The following is a 26,842-nucleotide window of genomic DNA, read 5'->3' as shown; positions in this document are numbered from 1 at the left end:
CAGGAGAACCATTTTTAAATGTAAATTTAGGTTGACAAATGTACATTTTTGTTATAGTAATATTTGACATACAGAATATACAAGTTTACCAAGTGCTATATTCGTATACATATATATATATATATATGTATATATATATATAGTCCATTATTTTTGTATTTTATTATTATTATTATTAATTGATACAAACACAAACAACACCACTTGCAACAAATGTGGACAAAAAAAAAATAATCAAATAAAACGTATGCCAGGGGTAAAAAAAAAAAAAAAAACAAGTACGTCGAGTCTTTCTTGCTTTCGGTTTCTAAAAAGCAGAGCCATAAATTGTTTATATTTTGTCTTAGCTTTAGCACATTTTTCTCATGAATATGATCTTTCCCCAGTAAAATAAACAGTTATATATATATATATATATATATATATATATATATATATATATATATATATATATTAAAAAGAATACTATTACAATCAATGGCATATTATCTTGTAGTATTCTTTCAAGTTACAGCTGATTTCTCCAAAACAAATCTAGTGAACTAGCGATCCCGTAAGCCCCGCCCGTTCGGCACGGTCGTCATGGAGACGGTGTGAGAGCGAGGCCGCTGGCGGAGATCGGAAGTGTTGGGAGGTACTCCAATCTAGTCCCGCTGGCTGTTCTCATACCTTGCCCGGATGATCAAATCCAAAAAGGGCCGTCAAAATATCAGATCTGATACCAATACTGCGTTTACACTATTCCTGGGATTTCCGTCCATTTGAAGCAGCTCCATGGTGACCCTATACTTATTTTAAAAGAGGAGGGCATTCACTGGTAAGATCTTTTTTCTGCGCTGTGAATGTTAGTTAGCCGAGCTAGCATATTAGCCACACAGTCTTTGGGCTCTAAATAAATAGTTAGAGGTATCGATAGCCAAATGATTCCATTTTTATACTAAGATATAAAAGCAAGAGTAGTTATGTTAGTTATTGGCTGTTATGGACTATTAGTAGAAGCCAATATCACACACATATAGCTCGCTAGCGAATCTTAATCCAATCAAACGGGTATTTGTTTTAATGGTCATCACGATTATTTGTTATACATGTGTATCACACTCTGCTGAAGGCCTTAAGTGGCGAGTTTCGTTTGCAAAATGTGGTTAATTAAAGTGCCATTACGCGATTACAAAAAGTCTCCAGTCGGGCGATGCGGACAAAGCCTGTTGTTTGCTCCCGTTTACCCATAAGTCTGCCATTTCACCAAAATGTTAAATATCTTTCAGATAAATATGTTTTACCTGTCACATCTGTATTAGTAAACGATCCCTTTCGTTCTATATTGTTGCTTTGATTAGCTGAATATTTGTTGTCAATTTGTGACAGTATTATCTTCATCGCCCAGCAATAGACACATATCTAAGTAGTCTTTTGTTTTCGTGTCAACCAGTTTTTAATGTGTGCATGTCCAGGTAGCTTCTGGCAGTACATGTTTAAAATATTGCGTTTTTTATTCAACCTAGAACACAGTGTCACACGCTATCAACGGCCTGTTGAAACATTGGACTTCCACACACGAACAAAAACACACAAAGCGCTGTTCTGGAAACATAATATTCGCAAAGATGGAAAACAAACCTCAAAGTTTATTATTTCAGGAAACATAGCCGTTAGGTCTAATCCTACATCTTTTCTTGTTTTTATAATTTTTGGCTGAAGTTCACAGTATTTTCATGGCTTGTTCTCTTTTGTACTCCGTTCTCGGAACAGTTGCACGTGTCGGCGCGTGTGACTTTAAACCCGGATATACTGGGGCTTAATTCTGTCTTATGCTGAACAGCTACAGTGCCGTTTCTCAACAAACACACACTCTCTGTATTTCTGTAAATACACGCTCCCTTTTTTATGAAAACGTTTTTATGAAGGTTTATATCCGCAATTGTTTACTTCAAAGTGCGGCAAGTATGGCGCTCACAGTTGCAGTGAAATGAAACTCAGCCATTTCTCGTCGTGAAAACAAGATTAGTATCATTTGCCTACGACTAATGGATTTATAATTTGTTGGTATCTGTTATTTAGAGCCAGTGTGCAGTGGGTGTTTTGTACGACTTGTAACTAGGGTTGACACCTTGGCCATTTAAAATTCCTGGACATCTGATCAATGACTGAAAAAATATTATTTATGATTGTTTACTCCTTGTTTGATATGGGAAAATAGCATATAATTCAATCAAACAACATCAACACACTCAAAACAAATTTTAGCCTATTTCTATGATACACATTTCAATTTCATAACAAAATTCCATCAAAATGAATTGTGTAATTTGTAACCAAATTAAATAAAACTCGAAATATTTGTATTTTGTTAAAGATTACTCAGTTCAATTTGATGGAATTTTGAAATTGAAAAGTGTAAAAATATAAATTTAGTGTAATTTTTATGTGTGTGTGTGTGTGTGTGTGTGTACAGGTTTAACATATTATTTACTAATTCTGGCCCTATTCAGTTTTCTTGAGTTTATAGTTCACACTGAACATTTAAATGTCTTAAATATATATATATATATATATATATATATATATATATATATATATATATATAAAAGAATAAAGTTATGTATAAAGTAAAAAACATTTGTGCATTTGAACCAAATGAAATTAATTTACATAAACTTTCCCTCAAAAATATTTTTAAGATTTACAGTACGCATTTCAAGATTTACATGTTTCAGTTTCACAACAATTTTCCATCAAATTGAATTGAGTAATCTTTTACAAAATTACATTATAAAATTTTTTATACAATTTGTTTGTTAAGGATCACAAAATTATATTTGATGAAAATTTGTTATGAAATTAAAATGCGTAAATCTTAAAAATAGGCTTTTTTATTTATTTATTATTATTATTATTATTATTATTTTGGAGTGTTGGGCATTATGAACCAAAGAGATAAAAGGAAGGACATTCCTTTTTTGGACAGAATATAAAGCATTATAGTAAGTAGACTAAAGTTTAAAGAATTGTTCACACAAAAGTGAAAAATCTCAATCATCCGAACAAACCAGTTCACTAAAATTAATCAGACTTTCTTACGATTCATATAATAATATATTTGATTTTACTCCTTGCGTAGGTGTGTTTATAAACAGGGGTTCATATGTTTGAACATGTCGGGAAAATGTAAAAATTCCGGGACATTTTGCATCCCAGAATGGAATTCTGCTAAAGCATCTGCTAAACATCTGAAAAAGATAAGATTTAAAAACATTCTAAATCATAAACATCTCAAAGACATCATACATACTCAAAGACATTTTTATTGACACATCTTATTTGCAGTATTGCAGGTGAGCAAACAATGTAAAAAAAAACTTAGATCTTCCAGATGTAAACACATGCGTCAAATAGACGTCTGGGTAATGTACGTGTGCTATCAGGGGTGTGGTATACTTGACTGAAACTTGGAGATTTGAAGCTTCATGTTAGAACTTGACAATTTGGTTGTTTCTATGTGATATAACATGGACAAAATCATATGACAAAAACAAGTGTGGTTTGAGAACTTCACAGCTTCCCCTGTCAAACCCCTGTTTGTTCCCCATGATGACCACTTCTTCCTCAATGCACTGTCTGTGCAGAGGTGTAGATAAAGGAACTGTGTGAGTCTTAACTCGTCATAATATTCTCAACAAAAGACTCTTTCTTTACTGTCAAGAAGACTGGACTTTCCATGCCAGACTCAACCTCACTGTTCCCAGCTATGCATTTCTTTCTCTCTCCCTGTCTCTTTCTTAACTCTAAACATCTTGGAGGCTCTGCATTTGCGTATTTCTTGCCCAATCCCTTTTTTCATTAGAACTCTAAGGCAGCTCTGGTATGATAGACTGGAAAATTATGGTAGGAACTGGGTGCCACGTTATTGTTGGCACCTGGCCTGGTTATGGCAGTATTTCCTCATTTCACTTCAAAGAAATGTGACTAGTGTGATAAGATTATGACATCTTAATGTTACAAAGTGTTTTTAGTCTCTCTCTCTCTCTCATAGAAGCCATAAGTTACACTTCCAAACTGCTTTTAACTCCTATGAAATCTTGTGGAAGTGCTCTCGAGTAGTTTTGTTCACCTCGTACATGTTTGGTGCACTTTCATAAAAACAAAATCAGTAATATATCTTGGTTTTAAAAGTATTTTCAATCAGTCATATTATTGCTAGTAATGTATGCGGCATAGCAGTCCTGCACGCTTGCTGGTATAACCAGCATACCATCAGTGTGACACCTAAAGGCCAGTTTACTTATGCGTCGAGCCTACGACGTAGGTTTGCATTTATAGTTTTGCAAGTGCACAGCCAAAATGCTAGTGAAAAATGCCTTCATTTTTTAAATGATTATATGTGTCAAAAATAAACAAAAGCAATGTAATTATTGCATTAAACATTATTTAATAAATTGTTGGAGCATTAAAAACGAGTTCATCAAAGGATGTGAACATGTTGAGATTTAGGTACATATTTATTATACATGCTGCCTGCCATGCAGAGAGAAAATAAATCACGCAGTCGCTTTGAGTTGCTTAAACAATAATAAATAAATAATTTGGCATACTTTGATGAAATCTGACTGACAGTCAAATTAAATAAATAATCACGATTATGACAACTAATTGTGTCTGTTTTAGGGCTTTTACGATTAGTTGTCATACAGAATGTCTTGTGTGCTTCATACACATTAAGTCATTAATTTATTTTATAATAAAATAGATATATATTATTTCCTTTAAGGCTTTAAAAACTTATGAATGACATGAAAAATTATATTTTAAATATCAAAATATCTCTGTCTCTCTTTATGGTCAACTTTAGTCTTGGTCCATTTTACATTTACACTGTTGTTTTTGGAACCCAGCCAACCTAATTTGTTATATTGTATTATATTTAAGTATGCAATAGTAAAATATACCTGTCCTCAATTCTTCACTTTCACACATTATTTTAAAACTCTCCGATTAAACCCCCAAGTCCTTATTTCGCATGAAGGAAGACCTTTGAGATTTGGGCTGGGCGATATGACGATATATATTGTGGCAACGATATGAAGCGTCAATTGATAGAGATTTTGCTATATCATGATATGTAAATTTTAATGTGCGCTGCATGGGCTTATCTATCAGTGGGCAGGGCTTCACGTGAGACTGAGAGAATTGAAGAAACATGGACTTTTCTGGCATGAAAAATTTTCTGCTGCTGCCCTAGCAAATTCAATTACATTAAAGGGATAGTTCACCCAAAAATGAAAATTCTCTTTTTAGAGAATAACTTGGAGCTTTTTAGAAGAATGTAGGTCCTCACAATGCAAGTAAATGGTGATCAGACCTTTGAAGCTCCAAAAATCACAAAGAAAACTTAAAAGTAATCCATAAGACTCCAGTGGTTAAATCCATATATTCAGAAGCGATATTAGTGATAAATCAAAATTTAAGTCCTTTTTTTACTTTAAATCTCCACTTTCACTTTCAGATGTGAAAGTAAAACTAAACAGGCATTACATTTGGCTTTCAGATCTGAAAGTGAAAGTGTAAAAAGGACTTTTTGATCTGTTTCATACCCGCATCCATCGTATATGTGATTTTTGTAGCTTCAAAGGTCTGATCACAATTCACTTGCATTGTAAGGACCTGAGATATTCTTCTAAAAATCTTCATTTGTGTTCTGCTGAAGAAAGAAAGTCATGCATTTCTGGGATGGCATGGGGGTGAGTAAATGATGAGAGAATTTTCATTTTTGGGTAAACTGTCCCTTTAAAAAGTGCTAAATATGCATTTAATCTGCCACGCGAGTACAGCAGGCTTCCCGATGTTTGTGCTCAACAGACAGGAGAGAGCAGAACGGGTTCGCTCACGATAATCAATCATTTTTGATCCTGGAGAAAGACATCTTCACAGATCGGGATGACTCAAACAAGTCATGAAAATGAAAAGGAGCTCGTTATTACAACAGGTGTGACATCTGTGGTGTGGGTTCACAAAAGCCGACACATAGCAGAAAATTGTAATCTGCAAACTATGTTGCATGACAATAATCACTTGTTATACAAGCAATCGGCTTTACCACCTCAAAATGAAGCACACAAAAGAATATTATTAAAACCAAAAGATGAACTCCGCTTTAATTCGTAACATTTTTTTTTTTTTTTTTTTTTTGCAAGGTGTATTTATTTGATATTTATTTTCTGCAAGAAGTGTTTATTTTCATTGGATGTATTTTTTTACATATGTATTTTCATTGTTGCATTGCTTTGAGAAGCTTGAAGTTTCTTGAGGAAAGTTTATAATAGTAATAATATTGGTTAACAACAAATCAGACTTAAATGTGACGTCATGTGAAATTTCGCTTTTTGGTAAGGTTGATTTTTAAAAACAAGATTTTTTTTTACTTTATATTTGTCCAGATCCAAATAGAGAAAATTATTTTCATTTATAAAGTGTTTAATTCACTGACTGGAGTTTCCAAATATAGGCATTACAATATGTTTTATATATATATATATATATATATATATATATATATATATATATATATATATATATATATATATATATATATATATGTATGTATATATATATATATATGTATGTATATATATATAAAAAACAATTTTGTTATTTTTAAGAAAACTTACTATATTGTGATATATATTGTTATCGTGATATAAAATTACTCGTATTGATATAAGATTTTGGTCATATCGCCCACCCCTTTTTGAGATTCTGTGTTTCTTCATTCTATCATCTCCATGGAAATACTGTAGAGTAAGGAGCTGCTCTCAGTGTGGTCCGTGGTGCGGCTCAGTGAGACGGTCGAAGTTCAGTTGAATAAGACACAAACACGATGGAATTTATATATTCTCTTAAAATTCCCTTATTTGGACAGTAAAATGTGATTGGAATTTGAAGTGCACAATTAGATCAAATAACCGCTGTCAGATTTACAATAATGCATAAAGCTGGACTTTATAATGCATATATGCATTATAACCAACTTTATAAAGGTGCTTTTAATTTTCTGGTTCCGTTTTCATAACTTATGAAATCTGATTATTTACTGTACAACATATTGTCAAACATAGTCAAAATATCTATATTGTGCCATTCAAATATCAAATATCTATCGAGTAAAAGCCTTTAGAAAAAGCACAGAGTTTACAAGTTGTAAACAGATGTCTGTGTTTCTCTTGTACTCTTGTACAGCAGCATCTTTTTACTGTATTACAGTTACGATAATGAGAATCATCACTGAACGTGAATTGGAGGGTGAAATTTGTTTAAGTGTCCCCAGTCCCGGTTCTACGGGGGTGCTTGAGGGTGCTAAGCACCCTCAAACGAAACTTAGAGCACCCTCAATTGGAGACCAGGGCAAACTGCTGCCCACGGGTCGATTTATCATGAACGTTTTTTATTAGATCTTTCATTTATCTGGCTTTTGGACCTATCACGCATCCACAAGCTTTTAATATGCTCAGGGTTGCCAGATAATAGATGCAGCACCCCAATCAGAGATTTATACTTGCACAAATTGGAAATATTTCGCCTTATGTCATACTTAATTTATGCAATCTGGCAACCATACATGAGAGTGCACGCGCTTTCTCTCCGCAAAAAACAAACAAACAACAACTTAGCGCTCAGTAGTGCACGGGGGGACACGCGAGTAAAACCAAGTGAGACAGGAATAGATTTATTCTTTGTTATTTGTAAAATGCTGAACTCCCTCACACCTGTATGTGAATGTTACTCCGGTAGTAATCATTTATCAGTGTCATGCAGCCTGTTTTATTCAGTAGTGTGCTGAATGAGGTGCCAAACATTGACAAGACCCACATCATGACCCATGAGCATGTAAACAGGTTGATAATGTTTTGAGAAACAAGTAAACAGGTCCACTTTGTGGGCAACATTAAAATAAGTTTAAAAAAACAAAAATCTCTTTCCTGAATATTTTATTTTACTTTTAAAGCAGACTCCTGATGTAGAGTGTTAAATTGAATATTAAATTACCACTGCATCGAATTATGGTAAAATAATCAATTAATAATTTTATTCAGCCTTTATTCAGTTTTACTAACACATGATAGAAAGTATAGCAGCAAAACTTCAAGCAATTGCAGAATGGTCCCATCAGTATACACTTCAGGACATTGTGCATCATTCATTGAGTGCATGTCTGGGCTTAAAAGATAAAACTATGCAGAACTTTTATCTTCTCTCTTCCATGTTCTACTTAACAGCTGATGTGGCCCCTGTACCAAAATAATTGCACACCCCAGCTCAATTTAATATGTAAGACTAATACTGTAAATTGGTAAGCAGGTTTTCTTGAATCCCAGCTAACATACAAAAATCCTTGCATTTTGTGAATGCACAAAATGCTGCATCAAAACTTATAAACGTGTATGATTTTGCTAATCAGTATGTCCTAATCTGCAGGCGCAGAATTTAGCTGTCATTTTCAGCGACAGATCATGGGGAAAAAAAAAAACAAAGCAATAAATGTTTTGTACATTAAAAAAAACAAACTTTACGTTAAGTAGCATTTAAACATGATTTAATCTGTTAAAAAATGTGTAATTATGATACATCTCCACTTTATACAGAGAACCCCACTATTTTCAGAAGCACCCTCGGTGGTTTTGATCTGGAACCGGGCCTGAGTTTCCTGAACATAATGTAACAATGCAAAAATCATAATGGTCTTAAATGTCATTTGTTTTCTTTAGGATTGATTTGGGGTTAAATAGGACCTGGACATTTTCTTCACAGGTTTTGTGAGTTTCACACTTACTGAAAAACATGCTAATTTGCCAGTTTACCACTCTGAAATTCTGTTGGCACTGAACAGGTTGTTGCAGAATGTTCTTCTGCAGCAGTCTGTTTGGTAGATGAGTCTGCAGGCGAGCTCTTCATTGCCAGTGTGATGTGCGTCACACTCCTTGTGCTTTTTTGGCACCCTGGTGCTTCTCTGAAGTGAGAAGGGGAAAGGTGTGGTGGCATCAGATTGGCCTCCCGTGGGAGCCGTAGCTGTACCCTCAGCATCTCATTTGTTCCTGGGACCTGTGCGTTCCATGCCCGGGTGCCGCTGAGCTAAATCTGCCTTCTGCACCTTCAGTTGTGTATAACGTGGTCTTGGCCAACACACACACACATTTAGATCTTTTTTAGAGGAATGCTGACAAATGGCTAGTGTTTACTTTGCATCTATTTGTTTAATGTTTGTGCACTCACTTTTTCCCTAAGTACAAAGTAATCTGATTTAAACTAACTCTCAGTTGTCATATTTGCTAATAGGTTTTATACTATATGTAATGTAAACAACATGGCATTCACCACATGGATAGTCTACAGCATCTGTTCTGTACTTTGTTGATTATTATTGCAAACTAGCATGCAAATCTGAAGTCAGAGCAAGGGTAATCAGTTTTTACATCTTCCATGGGTTTGTGGTGAAGACAAAAGTGTAGTTGTCAGTATGTTGACAGCAAATTAAAATTATCCATGATGGGATTTAAATCAAATGGATTCTTTCTGTCTTGAATTTTTAAACATTCAGTAAATTTAAAGCTTAGTTTGTTTACTTTTTATTACACAACTATAATATTTAAAAAAAAAATCACATTTCTTGCAATTATTGTGAGCAAAATCTGTGGAATGGATTTCAATATGGTAAAATGTAGGGCTGTGTATTGTTATAGGTTTCAGGATTTGATTCTGATTAATTTGGGTATATTTTAGTTATAATGTCATTTTGCTTTCATATGAAAGAAATTCTCTCAGCTAATTTTGTAAACCATACAGGGAACTTTCTAACTTGAATCTTTACGAAATTATTCATTTAAAAAATGACAGTCGGGCCAAAATATGCAGTTCAATTTCTCTTTAATGAACTGATATAATAAACAACACAATCAAGACTGAAGTAAACTTTAAAATAAAAGTAAAAGATTGATTGTGATCTGGATTGTTTAAATAAAGATCACTACTAATCAGAAAATTGAATCAGACATTTTTTTAAAGGGACCATAGAGTCCTACATCTTTGATGGCTGAAAGTATTATCAAATTGGCCAAAACATTTAATAAAAAAAAACACCCAAGGGGTGGCGGATATGTAGGACTTTGTGAATGACGGGCATTTGAATTCTGTTGAATTATGAAGAACTTTCTGTACAATTCTGTGGGCACAGATTCTATATGTGCCTAGTGATAACTCATGCTTTTTTGCATTTTATACATAAACTACAGAGCTCCTTTTAGTAATGAGTGTGTGTTTTGTGTCATCAGGTTCAGCCGCAGAGGACTCTTGCTGCACGAGCAGGGCTGAAAGATGTGCAATGGAATGGTAGCGTGTAAGACGAGAGCCTCGCTCGCTCACAGGGTGGCCACCTCATCCCTGCTGCTGCTGCTGCTACTCAGTATGCTCCCCACAGGCCAAGCTTCAGGTAAGATTATTCACAAAAACCTCCCCCCACTCCTCCAGCACCTTGCCATTCCATAGCAGTCCGTTCTGACACTCCATAAGCATTGATATTCTTCCATATTTGCCTCCATGAAGGGCGGTTAAGATCCTGAGAATCTCATAGTTTTTGTTTAAAATAAAATGTCCTTTGCACGAAATCTGTAATGTAACTTTTTTTTGTCTATCATGTTAGGAATGGGTGTGTCAGGTAGCCATTTGTCAGTATATTAGGCTGTATTGAATTCTGGTTCTGTACAATTCTGAGTCCCAGATGGTTTACAGATCAGGGTCAGTTTTGTCTTTCAGCAGCCACGATTCTTGAAGTACAAGACAAAGGATTGGGCTGTAGGAACAATATCTTTTGTTTGTATCACTCTCAAAATAACCGTTGGACTGAAGCTACCGGATGGAATGAAATGAGCATCATTTCTTTGTTTTCAGTTGAGCATCTGGGAGGTGTGGGTGGGGGAAGGGCTCTCTCTCTCTCTCTCTCTCTCTCTCTCTCTCCCTCCCTCCCTCTCTCTCTCTCTCTCTCTCTCCCTCTCCCTCTCCACAGAGGGTGTGTGTTCATCTGTTGCCCCTGTCTCCAAGAATCTCATCCAGTGCCTTCTTCACAAACATAGCTCTATATTTTGGTCTACATGGCGGATTTGGCTTGAGAACAGAGACAGATGTCCAAGTTGACAGGCAGTCGATATGTTGTTTCAAAGATTCATGCCTGTATGTTTGACCTTTGTTTGGGCCCTTTTGTGTGTGTGTGTGTGTGTGTCTGTGTGTGTGTGTGTGTGTTTTTGAAAAAATGAAATTAATTTGCTGTGGATTCGTAAAACTACAATGCATCTGCACTATTTCCCCTTAACAACACGTGAACACGGCTCAATGAAGGGATGAGTGTTTTATGCTCTTGTGTAATATGTGAATCACTTGGAGAATAAATGTTAGAGATGTAGGGATTGGGTTAGACCGCTGATCCCATGTGGCCACGTTCTCATATTGATTCACTTGCAAAGTTGAGCCAGGGACAAAAGTGTCCCTATTGTGATGTGTGTGTCTATGCATGGATCTGTTTCTGCGCACACACGTGTTTGGCATGAATCTAGTACATCAGTTGAAAGCTACATGTTCACCCCTCCCACATATGGAGCAGTGGACAGATTTGATGATTTTTCAAGGTCATTAGCTGAAAGTCTGTTGATGAAACTGTCATATTTTTGGCTCTTTTTACTATTCTTCCATGCAAGCATCGATTTTCTTTCTGTCCATCTCCTCAGTGTGCGTTAAGGTGAAGTGTGTAATTTTTGTGGCACTGGTGGCACCAAATAGAATTGCAAAATAAGACATTTCAAAAACTCCTCCCTCTCTCATTGTCAGGACAAACCTGCCATCCTGCGTTTTGGAAAAACTACACACTGCAAGTCACCTCTGTGTTTCGGAGCAATTTTGGTCTGATTAACGTGTATACATGCTGGATGAAGCCAAGCTACTATTGCGTTATCTAGGTCTGTTAGACCAACTTTGCAAAAATAGGAATTCAGTCAGACTAAAGTGTTTTTACATGACATTTTTAAAAAGACAAATTATTGTTTAGTCTGACAGTTATCTATCTTGAAAGTGCATGTAAACCTATTGAGTGATGATGATATAGATCAAGATGAGAGAATGTCTAGGAGCTTCACCAGAGCTAATGAGAAAATAGTAGTTTTAGCTTGCCTTGGCAGGTCATCAATAGCGCTTATCCACCATCAACTGGTCAACCGGGGCCAAAAGCCTTGGACCTCGAGCTGCGAGACCAAAATCTATCTGCATTCCCACCATCGGGCCAATAGCCCCTCAGCGTTGCTCTAAAACCCACCCTTAATACGTCACCCTAGTGCCAACGTCTCACACATCCCTTACATTTTACAAACAAGAGGGAGCTCAAGCTGAGATATCAGACTCTGGAGACTAGCTTGCCCCCGAAATGAACACAGTTTGTCTTGTGCCCACAATTTTTTACATTTTTCCTGAACCTGTCACGAACACAACTTGGCAAGTTTGGTGACAATATACTTAATCACGTCTTCGCTTCGGCAGACAGCGCATCGATCTGACGTTGCACATTTTCATCAGCCCAAATATTCAGAAGTGCCCTGATGTCATCTACTGACCAGTACTGATGATTCTCCATTATCTGTTGAGGTAAGCTGGTAGCTAGATATGAAAAATTATCTTAATGCTGAAATCTCTGACCTGACTTGGCTGAACTTGGCTTGACCCCACCTCAATCCCCAGTTGATCTTCTTTGGCCCAGGGGTAATCGACGGGCCAATGGCCTTTGGCCCGTGCCCCTAGGAAGCCCCTAGGAGGCACGTAGAAGCCCCAAATGTGACAGTGGAATGCAACTGGCCCTGGCACACACTAGCACGCTCTCATTTGGCCCAACAGTGGAAACACGGTTAATGTTAATATCAAGACATGACCTGCCAAACACCAATGTGGTGGATCATCATGTTTATAGAATGAACTGCACATAGCTTGGAGACACATGGTTGGACCAGATCTTATCTTGTTTCATGCAGTTATGTAATTTGAAATTATTCTTTTTAAATGCCTTGTAATATATAGCTTCATTCACGTGGAAATGGCACAGGAAGGCAACAAAAAACCTTACTGTGTTCAGAGGCTGAGTCAAGCTCCAGAAGAAGTGTGTGAGAACGAATAGCAACTCCCTGTAGGTTCACAGCTGAAGCACAATGTGAGCTGGAGGAATTTCCCATGTTCCTCACTTCATATTATGATTTACTATCACTTCCATATGGTTTCATGTTCATTGGTGTTTATTCTCACCAAAGCAGGACTATTTTCAAACAATTTTAACTTGAAAGTAATTTGATCAGGTGTTGGCATCTAATTAATTTCTCATAATGAGTTAGATGGTTAGATTTACACCCTTTTAATCAGAAAGGGAACATTGTTTAATCTTATTTGCTTTTTCATGTACTTTTCATATGCATGATAAAACTATTAGAGGCATATTTTGACTTGAGGTAGACGGATGTAAAATAATATAGAAACGGCATTCTTATACTTCAGGAAGTGGTAGGTGTGGGTTTGAGAAACTTTTGCAAAAAACCTAGTACCAGAATTGCCCTACAATAAATTCCCTTATAAAGTTTATTTGACTGAGGCACACAAATGTGACCAAAATGAGAATTGTGATCATAAACATCACAGGTCCTAGGTGTCAGTTGTATCACATCTTGAAAAGGAAACAAGGTTTTTACTTGACTTAATTTCTTCTCTAGAACATCAGTGTGCAAATGTCTGCTTCTCCACTCCATTTGAGGGGTTAGTTTTTCCCTCAACGGTTCAAGCTGTAGTTCTTCAGACTTCTAGTGGCTAATAAAGGATAGTTTTGTATTTGAAATCTCATATTTAGCCACGTCATAACTGATAAGGCCTTGTGCTAGGTCTAATATAATTGGTACAGTATATTTGTTTATAGTTACAGCACAATGTAATTAAACTTGACTGCCTTTAAATGGCTTTAACCTAGTTGCAAAGTAATGTATCAACAACTTTTGTGACTTACTAATACTAATTTTGCAAAACTATGTTATACAGGCCCCAAGTTTAAAGACCCCCTCCAGTGAAAATCAAGTTTTTAACCTTGTTTACATGTCCATATGGTGTTTTTTTATATGATAGAAGACATACCATGAGTGAAATCGGTAGTCATAGCCATGGCTGAGCATTTTCGCCTTGGAACTGCAGTCCACCAAAGACTCTCTCAAAACACTGATTCAGACAGCCAGGTTTCATACGTCACAAACCTAAGGAACCAATCCTGTCAACTTGCTTGGTGGGGCTTTCCATATCATTAGCATATGCTACGACAAAGCAAGGGGTATCAGGAGAAGCCAGGTGTAGCTACGTATCGGTATTTTGCAAGACGTGTTGTTTTCAGATGTAAAGTTGCGAAAGGACAAATGGTGAGCCTTCATGTATTACCAGAGGATCTGAAAATCCGAGATAAATGGGTGCAGTTTATTTGGAAAAATTGTAATGTCCCAGCAAAACTTCCAGAGAAAACTTGGGTTTGCAGTAGTCATTTTCCATAGAACTGTGCTGCAGGCAAGCGGTGCAGGGGTCAGTGGAGATGGAGGCAGGGAGTAATTTGCATATTCATAGATCCATGCATACTAAATGAGGCAAAGGTGTAGAGTTACATCTAAGCCATTTTAAGGCATGAAGGGATTATTTTCATGGAAAAAAACTTTTAAATATGTAATTTTGATTAACAAAGATGAGTTTTTAGGGGTTAAACCAGTGACTGGAGAGGGACTTTAATAGTGTTTTTGTGGGTGTCAATTCATGGTGAGTGTTTGTGAAAACAGCTAGGAATGATACATTTTAGTGCTCATGTTTGGCCAAGTTAGTTTGGTCAAAAATGTTTTTTTCACTGTGTTTTGAAAGTTGAGTTGTACATGTTTCAGCCTTCACTATGACTATGACCATGCCCCAAATGGTGTAGTTGTTGTGGATTTGAGGTCTTGTGGCCATCACATGTATGTGTCCATGAAGTAGACCATTTGTCATTTTATGATCCAGGTTGCGCAAGGCCCATAATGCAGCTAACTTGGCATCTAGCTAAGCAAGTATTCAGCAAGGATAGATTTGAGCACAATTGTTGAAAGGAGTGATTTTGTTTCATATTTACCTCACACACCCGTCTACACCCTTGCTTTTGAGCTCAAACACAAATGGCACAATTGAGAGTTTAAAGGTTTATGTCTGGTTTATCACTGGTAGAAAGGGGCATGAAATAAAACACAATCTCAGTGAAACTGCCTCTTGTAATGAAAATCTAAAAATAACTTAACGTCTCTGTTTCATTCTCTTTCTCTGTCTCTCTCACTTTTTCTCTCTTTGATCAGTCTTTTTGGCCTACTATGTCTCCTTGTTCATAGCTTGGTAACTAGCAGTCAATATTTAAAATATTCATTACACATAAGGGAAATCACACAATTGCACAATTTAGCCACTGGGGCTTATAAAAGCTGATTCACATCTTTGCTTGTTGTATTTAATGACTATATTCTAGCATCACTGGCTGCCATGATGATTCATTGTGTGTTTGCTATTATGTTACAGAATCCACATCCTGCCTTTAGTTACTGATTCACCTATATTTGACCTTCTTACCCAATAAATAATAAAATCTGATACAGTTGCATAAATGTGGAGTATACACTTTATTGCTATTGCAATCAGGACTTTTTTCAGTTTAATTTCGGGCCAGTGTAAGTCCTTTTAAGGAAGCTGCCGTGAGAGATGGCTGTGACTGGTGTTCTGTATTTGTTTAGCGATTTGCATGTTAAGGGCCAATGCCCATGGAGGTCTGGCTCATGATGTGACTTTACTCTGCAACTGGCATGAGATTAAAAGAATGAAACTATTTACATAAATACATCTGAAACACAATACTTGTTCCTTGGGATTGCCAAACAATCAGCAAGTCTAAAACTAGGGTTGTGCCAATACTATCATATGTCAATATACTGAATATATACTGAAATATTTTTCTCACAATATTGCATCGATACTTATATATATTATTTTTTATTTGTGTGAGCATTCTAGGGATGTGCGGAACGACTAATTTCACTGACATTTAAACAAAAATTTTGGAGTCAACTAGTCTAAAAAGAAAGTAAACCCTCAGAAAACAGTCAAAAAATATTGTGTTTTTAAGCAACCGATTTAAAATACTTCTAACAGCCAAATCCAACACTAAATTCTGCTGAAAAAGGGTAGTTTAACTGCAATGTGCTTGACTTGCATTATCATCATTGTAGGCATTGTAGTTCATGAGCATGCCGTTATTATTTTGCTAGCCATCTTGAACAAATCTTTAACTTTATATGTCATTCTTTTGATAAACATAGTTAACTGATGAACGTAGTTACACATACTTAGATTATACATACCAGACTGCACATGTGTGAGAAGTTGACGAAAGAGGGATCTCTTCTAGACATGACCTTGAAAGTCTTCAGTGATCACACTGGGCCATGTCACAAACTGTTTATCTGGAAAAGTGAAGCTTCCGGTAAAAAACACGCGTCATAATAAAAGCACGATTCAAAATAAAAGCTAGATGCTTGAAATTGAAGAAATTAATAAAAAAAAAATATATATATATATATATATATATATTAGTAAAATGTAATATTCTCTGTAATAATAATAACAATAATTAATCAATTTATCACAAGCAAGACAGCTGTTGAATAAATGTTTGGCCAAAAAATGCAGCGACATGTTAAAAAGTTCTATTTTCACGTAATAAAAGTTTTACGAATTAATTGATTAGACATTTTGATGATTAAATTAAAATAAACTTTAAAACATCTTGTGGAAAATAATAATTATTAAATAATTAAAAATAACTTGTGTTCAATAGCACATTATCATATTGGCATATTTTTGCTGTGGTATCGAAATTGGTATCGAGAACCGTGAAATTTCACTGGTATCGGTACCGACTACTAATGTTTTGGTATCGTGATAACACTAATAGCTACTTTACCAGTCTTGAGAGAGGACATTTTTCTGGTGCTTCCTCCCTCTCTCACTCATGGCACATGCAATGTTGAAATTAAAGTTGGTATAGATATCCTCTTTTTAAATAATATATTTATTATAAATTATATTTAAAATGTGTAACACTAAAATGACAGTAATTGAAGCGCAGCCTTCGTAAAAATATGAAGCCAAATGTAAATGTGTAATAATGCTGAAAAGTTTAATGGGGAAAAATATTGAAGACTAGTAATTCCAGTGTCGACTAGCAGCATCAGAACCGTTTTGTTGACTAGTCTCGCACATCCCTACTGCATTCATATAATTTCTCACAGTTCAATTAAAGACAAATTTAGTTTTCAATACAAGCACAATCGACAGCATTTGTGGCATAATGTTGATTACCACAAAAAACTATTCTGAATCATCCCTCATTTTCTTTCAAAAAAGCAAAACTCAAGGTTACAGTGAGGCACTTACAATGGAAGTGAATGGGGCCAATTTTTGGAGGGTTTAAAGGCAGAAATGTGAAGCTTATAATTTTATAAAAGCACTTACATGAATTCTTCTGTTAAAACTTGTGTATTGTTTGAGCTGTAAAGTTGTTTAAATGGTAATTTTTACGTTCGTTTTAGGGTTTACGGCATTACATCATCATGGCAACGAACTTGTAAAATTAGCTATAACTTTACACAGAAAAGGTTAGTAGCGTTATTATCTCATGAAAATCATGTTAACATGCATATTGTTTAAATTTTTTGGCTATACTTATGTAACGGTGAGTGTTTTAATGTTTACAGATTGGCCCCGTTCACTTCCATTGTAGGTTCCTCACTGTAACCCAGAGTTTTGCTTATTTGTGGTGATCAACATTATGCCATAAATGCTGTCGATTAAGCTTGACTTGTGTTGAACCCAGAATATTCCTTTGAAGAAGAAGCACAAACTCTGAAACTGACATTTCAAGGTGTGCACTGCACCATGCTGGAAAAAATGCAGTCTTTATTTGTCTGTCCAAGTACAAATACTTGAAGAGTTGACGTCAACAGAAAAAGGGCCTTTAATGCATGTTGCACATCAGCTTTGTCTTTTGGAGTGCATGCACAACGCTGAGGCCAATTGTGGTGCGATTAACGCATATACATGCTGGACGAAACCAAGCAGTAGTAATTTCCCCAAAAATCAGACTGGTGCGATTCCAGTCAAACTTAAGCTTTTACGTGACATTTTAAAAAGACAAGATGTTTTGTCTGACTTGTGCATGTAAATGTACTGACTTATTCCATAGTTTCATCCTCTTGCATGGACAATTGCTTCAGTTTCAGTTGCAATCCAATTATGATATTATGATGCATGCAATGTATTTACTGTAATTGGGACTTGTGTATTGTATAATACTGTGAGGTAGCTGGCGATACCAAGCCCTTTAAAACCCAGCCCTGCTTCAAAAAATCAGTTAAACTGAACCATCTGTCTGTGTGGACCCTGTTTGATGGCCGTTCACTGTTGACCCTCTCAATGGCCTAGTCACATTGAAACAGATGCCCTTTTCTCACTATAGCTGCTAATAGCCATTAGCCAGCACAATGGGTGTCAGCACCTCTTGAGCACAGCTGCTGTGTAGCATCAGGAGGCCAAGGCTCCAGGCAGCTGACTGGCAGCAGCTTTCCTCTGACTGCTGATATGTGCACCATAGAGACTTCAGTCTGTCATTAGCTGTGGACTGAGTGCATTCTTGGAGTGGGTGAGCCACAGACACAGCAGTTCCCGAACACAAGAGCACTGTGTCTAGAGGCAGACACGGCAGGGGCATCGGATGCCTCTCTCTTCTCTCTCACTCTCTCACACAGCAGCAAAATACTTAGGTCTGCATGTGTCAAAATAATAGACTTGTTAGTTGTTTGTGGACCACTCTAGTTGACCATCATTACCCATCCCTACTCTGTTTACCTTTTTAAACTGAGGAGTTACTTGAGCCTCACAGCTGTCCCAGTAGAATCAGAGGGTTCATGGCCCAGACCAGTGCAAACACACATCTGCCACTTTTCACTGTGACAAAGACTAGAGGCACAATAGAGGCTTCCTCTGTGTCTTCCATCAGATTGTGTCCCTCAGTCCCCCTCCCAGTCGATTTGGTTTGTGAGGACGAGCTGCTTAAATCACTCGGCTGCCAAACTCGGGCTGGAAAAAGACACAACGAAGAACATGCGGCGCTTCGTTTAATGCATTTGTTCTGTCTCTCAGAAGACAGGTCACATTTAAGGGTGCTCTGCTGTGTGTGCGCGTGTGACAACTCTCAGGGTGTGATGGGTACATGCCCTGCTGTGCTTAGTGCAGGCTCTCAAACTAACGAAAAGATACTAAATGTATTATTTAATATTATTATTAAATATATACCCATTAAACACTTTATTAGGAACACCTATTCACCTACTTATTCCTGCGATTATCTTATCAGCTAATCGTATGGCTGCAGTGCAGAAAATCAGGCAGATATGGAGCTTCAGTTAGCCTAATGTTCAAATATTTAGTATCAGAACGGGGAAAAAATCTGATCTCAGTGATTTCGATTGTGGCATGATTGCTGGTGCCAGATGGGCTGGTTTGAGTATTTCTGTAACTGCTGATTTGCACGAACAACAGTCTCTAGAGTTTACTCAGAATGGTGCCAGAAACAAAAAGCATCCAGTGAGCGGCAGTTCTGTGGATGGAAACGCCTTGTTGATGAGAGAGGTCAATGGAGACTGGCCAGACTGGTTCGAGCTGACAGAAAGGCTACGGTGCTTATTTATATATATGAATATTTTGCAATAACTTTACATTTATTGTTTATGTACTTATAATCAACTTAAAATCAATAGTTTATATACATATTTCCATCATTTTGTATCTGATTCGCTTGCAGTACCTTTAAGTACACAGTATTGTACCTTTTTGTCTTTTTTTTTTTTTTTCTGATTTTCAAATATGTTTTTGCTTCAAATCAAAGTTTGTAGGGTTGTGATTCACCTCAGTGCTGGTTGATTCGTTCATGGCTTAGAATGCTTCCTGTCACTCTGTCAGTCTGGGTTTTGTTCTGACAGGACCGTGGCGTCATCGTCCCATGTCAGTCTTGTGTTTCATTGTTTGTCTTTGTGTGAGCACATAGTTTCGGTTGTATTCCCTGCCGTGCGCTCTTCGGTCCGTCTTGTTTCATGTCAGGAGCACGGTGTCTGGATCCTGACTTCTGTCTGGTTCGGTTTCGGTCTGTGTTGGGATCCGGACACTCATGATCCATGTCTGTCTGTTATTGACGTGGGTGCATCGCGCTTATGTCATCTTGGCAGCATGTACTAGAGTCAATAGTTTGTCTGTCTCTCGCAAACACGGATGTGCCTCGCGCTCGCATTGCATTGCGCGCCCAGGTCGCGAGCTGTCTTCATGTTGTGCTGAGGTTTGGTCACTTCAGTCTAAGATGTCGGGTGTGTGTGTGTGGCCGAACTCTCGCACAGGTGTCCTGTCTTGTTGCATGCATCAAGTGGCGTTTGCCTCGTGATGTACGCTCAGGTTTCATTTAGTGTGAGAATGTGTGGCATCGCTTTGTGTGGCGTTGCTACGCATTTTCTCGTCTTGTTTGTCGGTTGGCATGGGCTTATATTGCCTCATTGTCTTGGCGATGTGCACTCATGCTATTTGGGTGTTTTGTTGTCTTGTGAGAGCACGTGGCTTTGTTTTGTTTCTATATTCTTAATTTTTGTTTCTATAGTGTCTCTCAGTCTTACGTCATACCCCGCCTCCTTGTTTACCCATTATTAGTTTATTAGTCACACTTGCACTGTATTGTTAACCTGTTGATTTCTCTCCCTATTTTAGTCTCCTCATGTTTGCTGTCCAGTGCCAGTTCGTCTTATTTCCAGTCTTGTGTGTTCCAATCGGTCTTGTTTGTTGGTCTCGTTCATGTCGGTTTATCAGCCCTGTTCCCGTTCGGTCCGGTCGTTCCTGATTTCCTGTTACCCTCTGCCCCAGCCCTGGATTATTTGTTTTCCCCTACGGGGTTGTTTATGGGGTTTTTTTCCCCTTGTGGGAGTTTTGGATTCATTTTTGTATTTAAATAAATTCCTTGTTTTTTGAATCTCTGCGCTTGTGTCCGGAGCCTCTGTCATTCTCTGCATTCCTGACAGCTTTTATGAAGACTTTAAAGAAATCCAAGTGTGGATGGATAATGATGATTATTTGCTGTGATTTGCATTGGCCAATTCTGTCAGATGCTAGTAAATAAAAATAAAAAAATCTAATTATGGTCCAGTACTGATGTGGCTGATTATATACCAATTATTTCGGGCATCCCTAAAATGAATAAACCAAAAGCCCAAAGAAGGACATGTTAAATGATGGAGTTTCTTGATAATTTGGTCTGTAGTTGTGTGTTTTGAGTCATTAGTGGATGGATTATGGTACATTAGATGTTAAAGTAATGGGTTAATTCAGGAAGGATTATTTATCAAGGGAGAGTCTCAGAGATCCCTTGTCAGGGCTAGTTTTGCTTTAGGAGCCAATCCTGTCTGTTTCTATTGCCTCGATTAGTTCTGTGTGCTTGTGGAAACCTGCAATGTCCCCTACATTCCTCGCTCCTCCATCCAAGCAGGAATGCCACTCCTTTCCCTGAAACTATCTTTCCTAACACAGCTTCCTGCTCAGCATTGAGAGGCTCTGGGTGCACTTTATCTTGCACATTCAGCTTTTCCCGGTCACAGATATGCGACGCCCCTGCTGCGTTTCCCTTAAACCCTTTGAGTCTGCTTCAAAACATGTGGGATGGGAACTGTAAACACACACACAGGCTACATTCACACAGCAGCAGCAGAATATTGTTGCTAGTTCTGTTTTAGAGTGCTAAATAAAGTTGTGTTTACTCATTTGATGATGGTTTGGTTATTAACAAGAATAAAAGGTGCATTCTATAACCAAAGTGACACTGTGTTATGGAAGTTACCATCATCGATATTAACACTGACTGTGTGAACATAGCCATACACTTCCACATATCGACTCAGCTATCCCTCTCTCTTTCCATGAGCAGGATTAATTCCGTCTAAACTGTGTTATGTACATAGAAACATGAGACTCAAGAAACTTGTGACCTCCTCTCTCTCATGTAGCGTTCTCTTACAAGAAGGAAACCACACACTGTTATTATCCCTTTGAGAGCCATTCAAGACATGTTATGTTACGAGTGGTTTTCATATTTCAGCATCTGTGGTGTGCTTATTTCATCAACAATGTCAAACTTACAGTGCAATAAATGCATAGGCCAACACCACTGGATTTCTCAGAAGGTTTTGCAAGCAGCTCTTGCTATTAACTGTACTGAGATTTCAATGAACAAAACATCTAGCCTATTATGAGTGAATCAATGCTTGAGGTTTACGTCCATGAATGATGTGCCCACATGCCCACTCCATTTTTATTTATTGCTTAACCATGACAATAGTTGGCTTTAACTCTCTGTAGAAGCGGACGGTTCACAATAATGTCAGCTATAGCACCCCTTGCAGCAGCATTGAGAATGCAACGCATATTCACGTTTTGTCATGAAATGCGGTCTGACACATTTTGGAATGCAACAGCATACGAAATCAAGCTTGCCTAGCCAGAGGAGTTTGTGTACTTTCGTATATTTTCAGCCTTTAATTGTAGTGCAACCTCTGGGCAAATTCCTCTTTTACCATCTTCCAACAGCTTTCTTATAATCACAGGAATTAGAATTAGGGATGATATGGGCTAAATAAAAATAAATATAAAAATAAATATATATAAAAAAAAAAAAAAACAATAGGGAGGAAAAAAAAAACATCAGCTTGTGCAATAATAGGATCTTGAACAAATACATATTTACAAGGGTGTGTCTTTGAAACAGCAGGGCTTAATCCACTGGGCCTGGACCGCAGACTTTTGGTCCCACAGAGCAGATGCACACTTTGGTGTTCAGTAACGTTATCCGCTTTAGACCACAGCCATTTGTAATGAAGGATAATTAGAATTTCAGTTTGCTGTAAATCCTCTCCAGCTTTTTCAGGGTGCTGCATTGTGGACAGATGGAGAGTGAAGGCCATTCACAAGTGCATGTGTTTGACATTAATTTCTTTGTTGGGATCTCAAAATGCAACATTTCTTATCATTATCAAAGCAAGGCATATTTTATCTAGATTATTGGCACTTAGTAGAGTAGGTCAAGGATCCAGTTGGTATTATCTGTAGGGTGTGTAATGAAACCGTGGACCGTTTCTAAAGCAGACTAAATTAACCTAGTTTCTTATGAAACATATTCCGGCCAAACGGGTTAATTGGAATTTCAACATGTGTGCTGCCTAGAAACATACCACATTGATGCAACAAGACATATTTTTGAAAATTTTGTTCCTTGACACCCAACCTAACCAATCCCACATGGTACTCGTGAGATTGAGATTGGTATCTCTATTGTCAAGCATACAATCTGTGATAGATGTTGTGAAGGTCCTGCCAAACTTGCCGTTGCAGGTCTTGGCAGCCCCTATAAACACATGATCTTCCACAATTCTTTGAGTGAAATATAACAACAAGGAAGAAAAATAGGCTGAAGATCCATTCAGTTGACTAGGTGCACAAGATGGCACTTGTGAGCTTTTGCCATACGAGTGAGTACATGCTTGCTTCTGGTCGTATGAGCACTCATTGAAACTGAGTGAGATCACACTGTGGGATCACGGTGAGTGGGGATTATATTGTTGCTGTGAGAAGAGACTTCCAAAAGAGACATGTTAGAGACTTGGCTGAAACCAGCATGACATCCTCTTTACATTGGTAAGCGATGAGTTTACCAGTGTTATGAAGTAAATGGTGTTAAAATTGTGGGTAACACTTTACACTAAGGCAGGGGTGTCCAGATGGTTTCAGTCTGGGGCCAAATGCTGAAAAAATAAGGTGCCGTGGCCGCATCACTGTAATAATAATAAAAAGGGCTAGAAGCTACTTGATTGTCAATATGCATAATCTTTATATTGTATGCGTAATATTATGCACATTTTAATCATAATTTGTGCTCTATGGTATGCTTGTGTAGATCAGGACCTACGTGTAAAAGTATAGGGTATTTCACTCACAAAGAATGCTTATAATGGAACAGTGATGCGTCTTATACAAAATATTATACTCATTCACTATTCAGATTTTTATCTTTTTGGTGTCCATTCTGTGGCACTGCAAAGCACATATAGAGCTGCTACTTAGTGTTGGGTGTGACCCAACACAATTATCAGAATCGGATTACATTTTCCTGTTATGAAGTGATGCAAGGAATTACTCTTTATAACTATTCAATTATAGCTTCTGTTCTATTATTACTAGTCCGATTTTAAAGTGATCAAAATTATTGCGCTACATTTTACTTTGTCGACGTGCATGTGCAAGCTGAGCGTGTGCATCAAGCACAGATGTGCAAGTGTTTTAAGCGCTCTCTCCTAGAGTTTGTCCTCACTCAAATGGCGCTGGGAAGCCCGTGAATAATTGTTCTTGTTTCAAAGAAATATCAGAACGAACCAATTGATTATACTTACCAGTGCTACAGAGGACGTTCTGGAACAGCATGCTCGGTTCGCGCTTCTCTGCACGTGCTCAAACTCTACAGCCGCCCGCACTACAGCAGCTCTACTCAGTCGCTCAAATATATCTTTGTATTAAAGAATCAAAGACAAAAGTGATTAAATCATAAAGTAATGCAAGACCATGTTTTACTTGAACCTAAAATTGAGTTCTATTTTCTTTTCTTTAGGCAGCATTAACTGTATTAACGAAATGCAATATAAACAAATAAGAACAAACATTTGGCAACATTATTTTGGGAACACATGGAAATTTATTAGGCTTAAACCTAATATAAAAACTGATGTTTTATGTTTATTTAAGCACAGACTAAGTGAAGTAACGAACTGTTTTAGCCGTTTTGAAAGTAGAAATTATGTGGGTTGTGATGAACTTTCTATAGGTAATGGTTTATTTGTATTTTTTATATATAAAGACAATTATATATATATATATATATATATATATATATATATATTATAATTATCTTTATATTTATAATTGTCTTTAGTTCTACATTTTTAGGCTATTAGTAATTTCCCACCTGTTGTCGTACACAACTACTTGCATGATGGCAAATGAGGCCATTGGAATCGGTAAATATTTGGATTTGGGGAGGTGGTTATATAAGATTTTTTGATCAGTTAGTTATTTGAATTGCTTTTTTCATTTAAAGTGCAATTTGAATTTAGAAATATCTTTTTATGTTTTTTGTGTTTCAATAAATTATTATTATTTTTTTTTTTTAAAGCAAAATCAGTAAAGCAAAAATATTCAACGACCCTCGGCAGGGGGGTTGATGATATAATCGGATATCGTGATATATTTTAAGGCGATTATCGATCAAATATTTTTTTACATATTGCCCAGCCTTAAAAAAATAGTATATTTAAATGAAACAGTAACCCAGATTAATGCTGTAAAAATAGTTTTCATTGTTAGTTCATTATACCCAGTGCATTAACCAGTGTTTACGAATTTAACCTTATTGTAAAGTGTTACCAAAAAGTGACTAAAGTTGCATATGTGTAAACAGAAGTGAGACATTAAAGAGAGTTCACCCAAAAATGAAAATTCTCTCATCATTTACTCACCCTCATGCCATGTGTATGACTTTCTTCTGCTGAACACAAATGAACATGTTTAGAGAATATCTCGGCTCTGTTGGTCCATACAATGAAAGTGAATGGTGACCAGACCTTTGAAACTCCAAATATCACACATGCCAAGTCCAAGTAATCCATAAGACTCCAGTGGTTAAATCCATACCTTCAGAAGCAATTATGATAGGTGTGGGTGAGAAACAGATCAATATTTCTCCACCGTAAATCTCCACTTTCAACTTAACTTTCAAAATTTGAAAAAATTTGAAAGTGAAAGTGGAGATTTATAGTTTGAAAGGACCTAAATATTGATATGTTTCCCACCCACATTTATCATATCGCTTCTGAAGATATGGATTTAACCACTGGAGTCTTATGGATTACTTTTATGCGGCCTTTGTGATATTTGGAGCTTCAAAGGTCTGGTCACCATACACCTGCATTGTAAAAATAAATTAAGTACTGTCACGCTACTAAAAAATGTAGCAAAGTGAGTAGCGTCGCTTGGTTAGTTACTCCCCAACACTGTTTTACATATGCTATGAATGCAGCTTGTCAAATAAGAATTTTAAGTCAGAAGTGTCTACTTGCATCAAAGTGCTTAAAAATACAGTTAGTACACTCTGTGGGTGAGACTCTGCAGCTGTAGTTTATTGCATCAATGGATCGGCGGTGTCAAAACAGAAGAGAGGAGTCTATAATCGTCTGATCTAAGCATAAGAGCATGTTAAAAGCTCAGATTAAAGAACACAGTGATAGAGGGGGTCTCTCCAAACAGACTGTTTGTTTGTCTTTTTTTTTGTTTTTTATTCTGCTGGATAAATGTAATGAGGGGATTGACATGTTTACATGTTTTGAGTGATCTATTGTATAAATGAAGCTCTAGCTCAGGGACAGATGGGAAAAACACATACTGTAAAATATGTGTTTTTATGGGGCTTTGTGCCATTAAGCCTAAGGGCTGAAAGTGTAGTATTCTGTTATGCAGCACAGGGTTGGACATTTTGTTCTGTGTGAATGTATTGTGAACATGGAGGTATAGACTCACTGAGCACTTTATTATGAACACCTGTACACCCACT

At 36.9% G+C, this 26,842-nt stretch overlaps 1 protein-coding gene across 1 annotated transcript in view; it reads left to right on the top strand.

Moving 5' to 3' along the window:
- Window positions 1-611: 611 nt before the first annotated feature.
- Window positions 612-26,842, top strand: part of LOC127410050 (sushi domain-containing protein 6-like) — a 37,711-nt gene continuing 11,480 nt past the window's right edge. Inside the window, exons 1-2 of the mRNA XM_051645062.1 lie at window positions 612-817; window positions 10,320-10,477. Coding sequence (XP_051501022.1) covers window positions 10,363-10,477 — 115 coding nt within the window. The 5' untranslated portion in view covers window positions 612-817; window positions 10,320-10,362. The remainder of the gene's footprint in view (window positions 818-10,319; window positions 10,478-26,842) is intronic.

This window comes from Myxocyprinus asiaticus, chromosome 19 (assembly GCF_019703515.2).
Source record: "Myxocyprinus asiaticus isolate MX2 ecotype Aquarium Trade chromosome 19, UBuf_Myxa_2, whole genome shotgun sequence".
In the NCBI taxonomy this organism is placed as follows: domain Eukaryota; kingdom Metazoa; phylum Chordata; class Actinopteri; order Cypriniformes; family Catostomidae; genus Myxocyprinus; species Myxocyprinus asiaticus.
The sequence above is the reverse complement of the archived record's forward strand: the minus strand, read 5'-3'. Positions and strand labels throughout refer to the sequence as shown.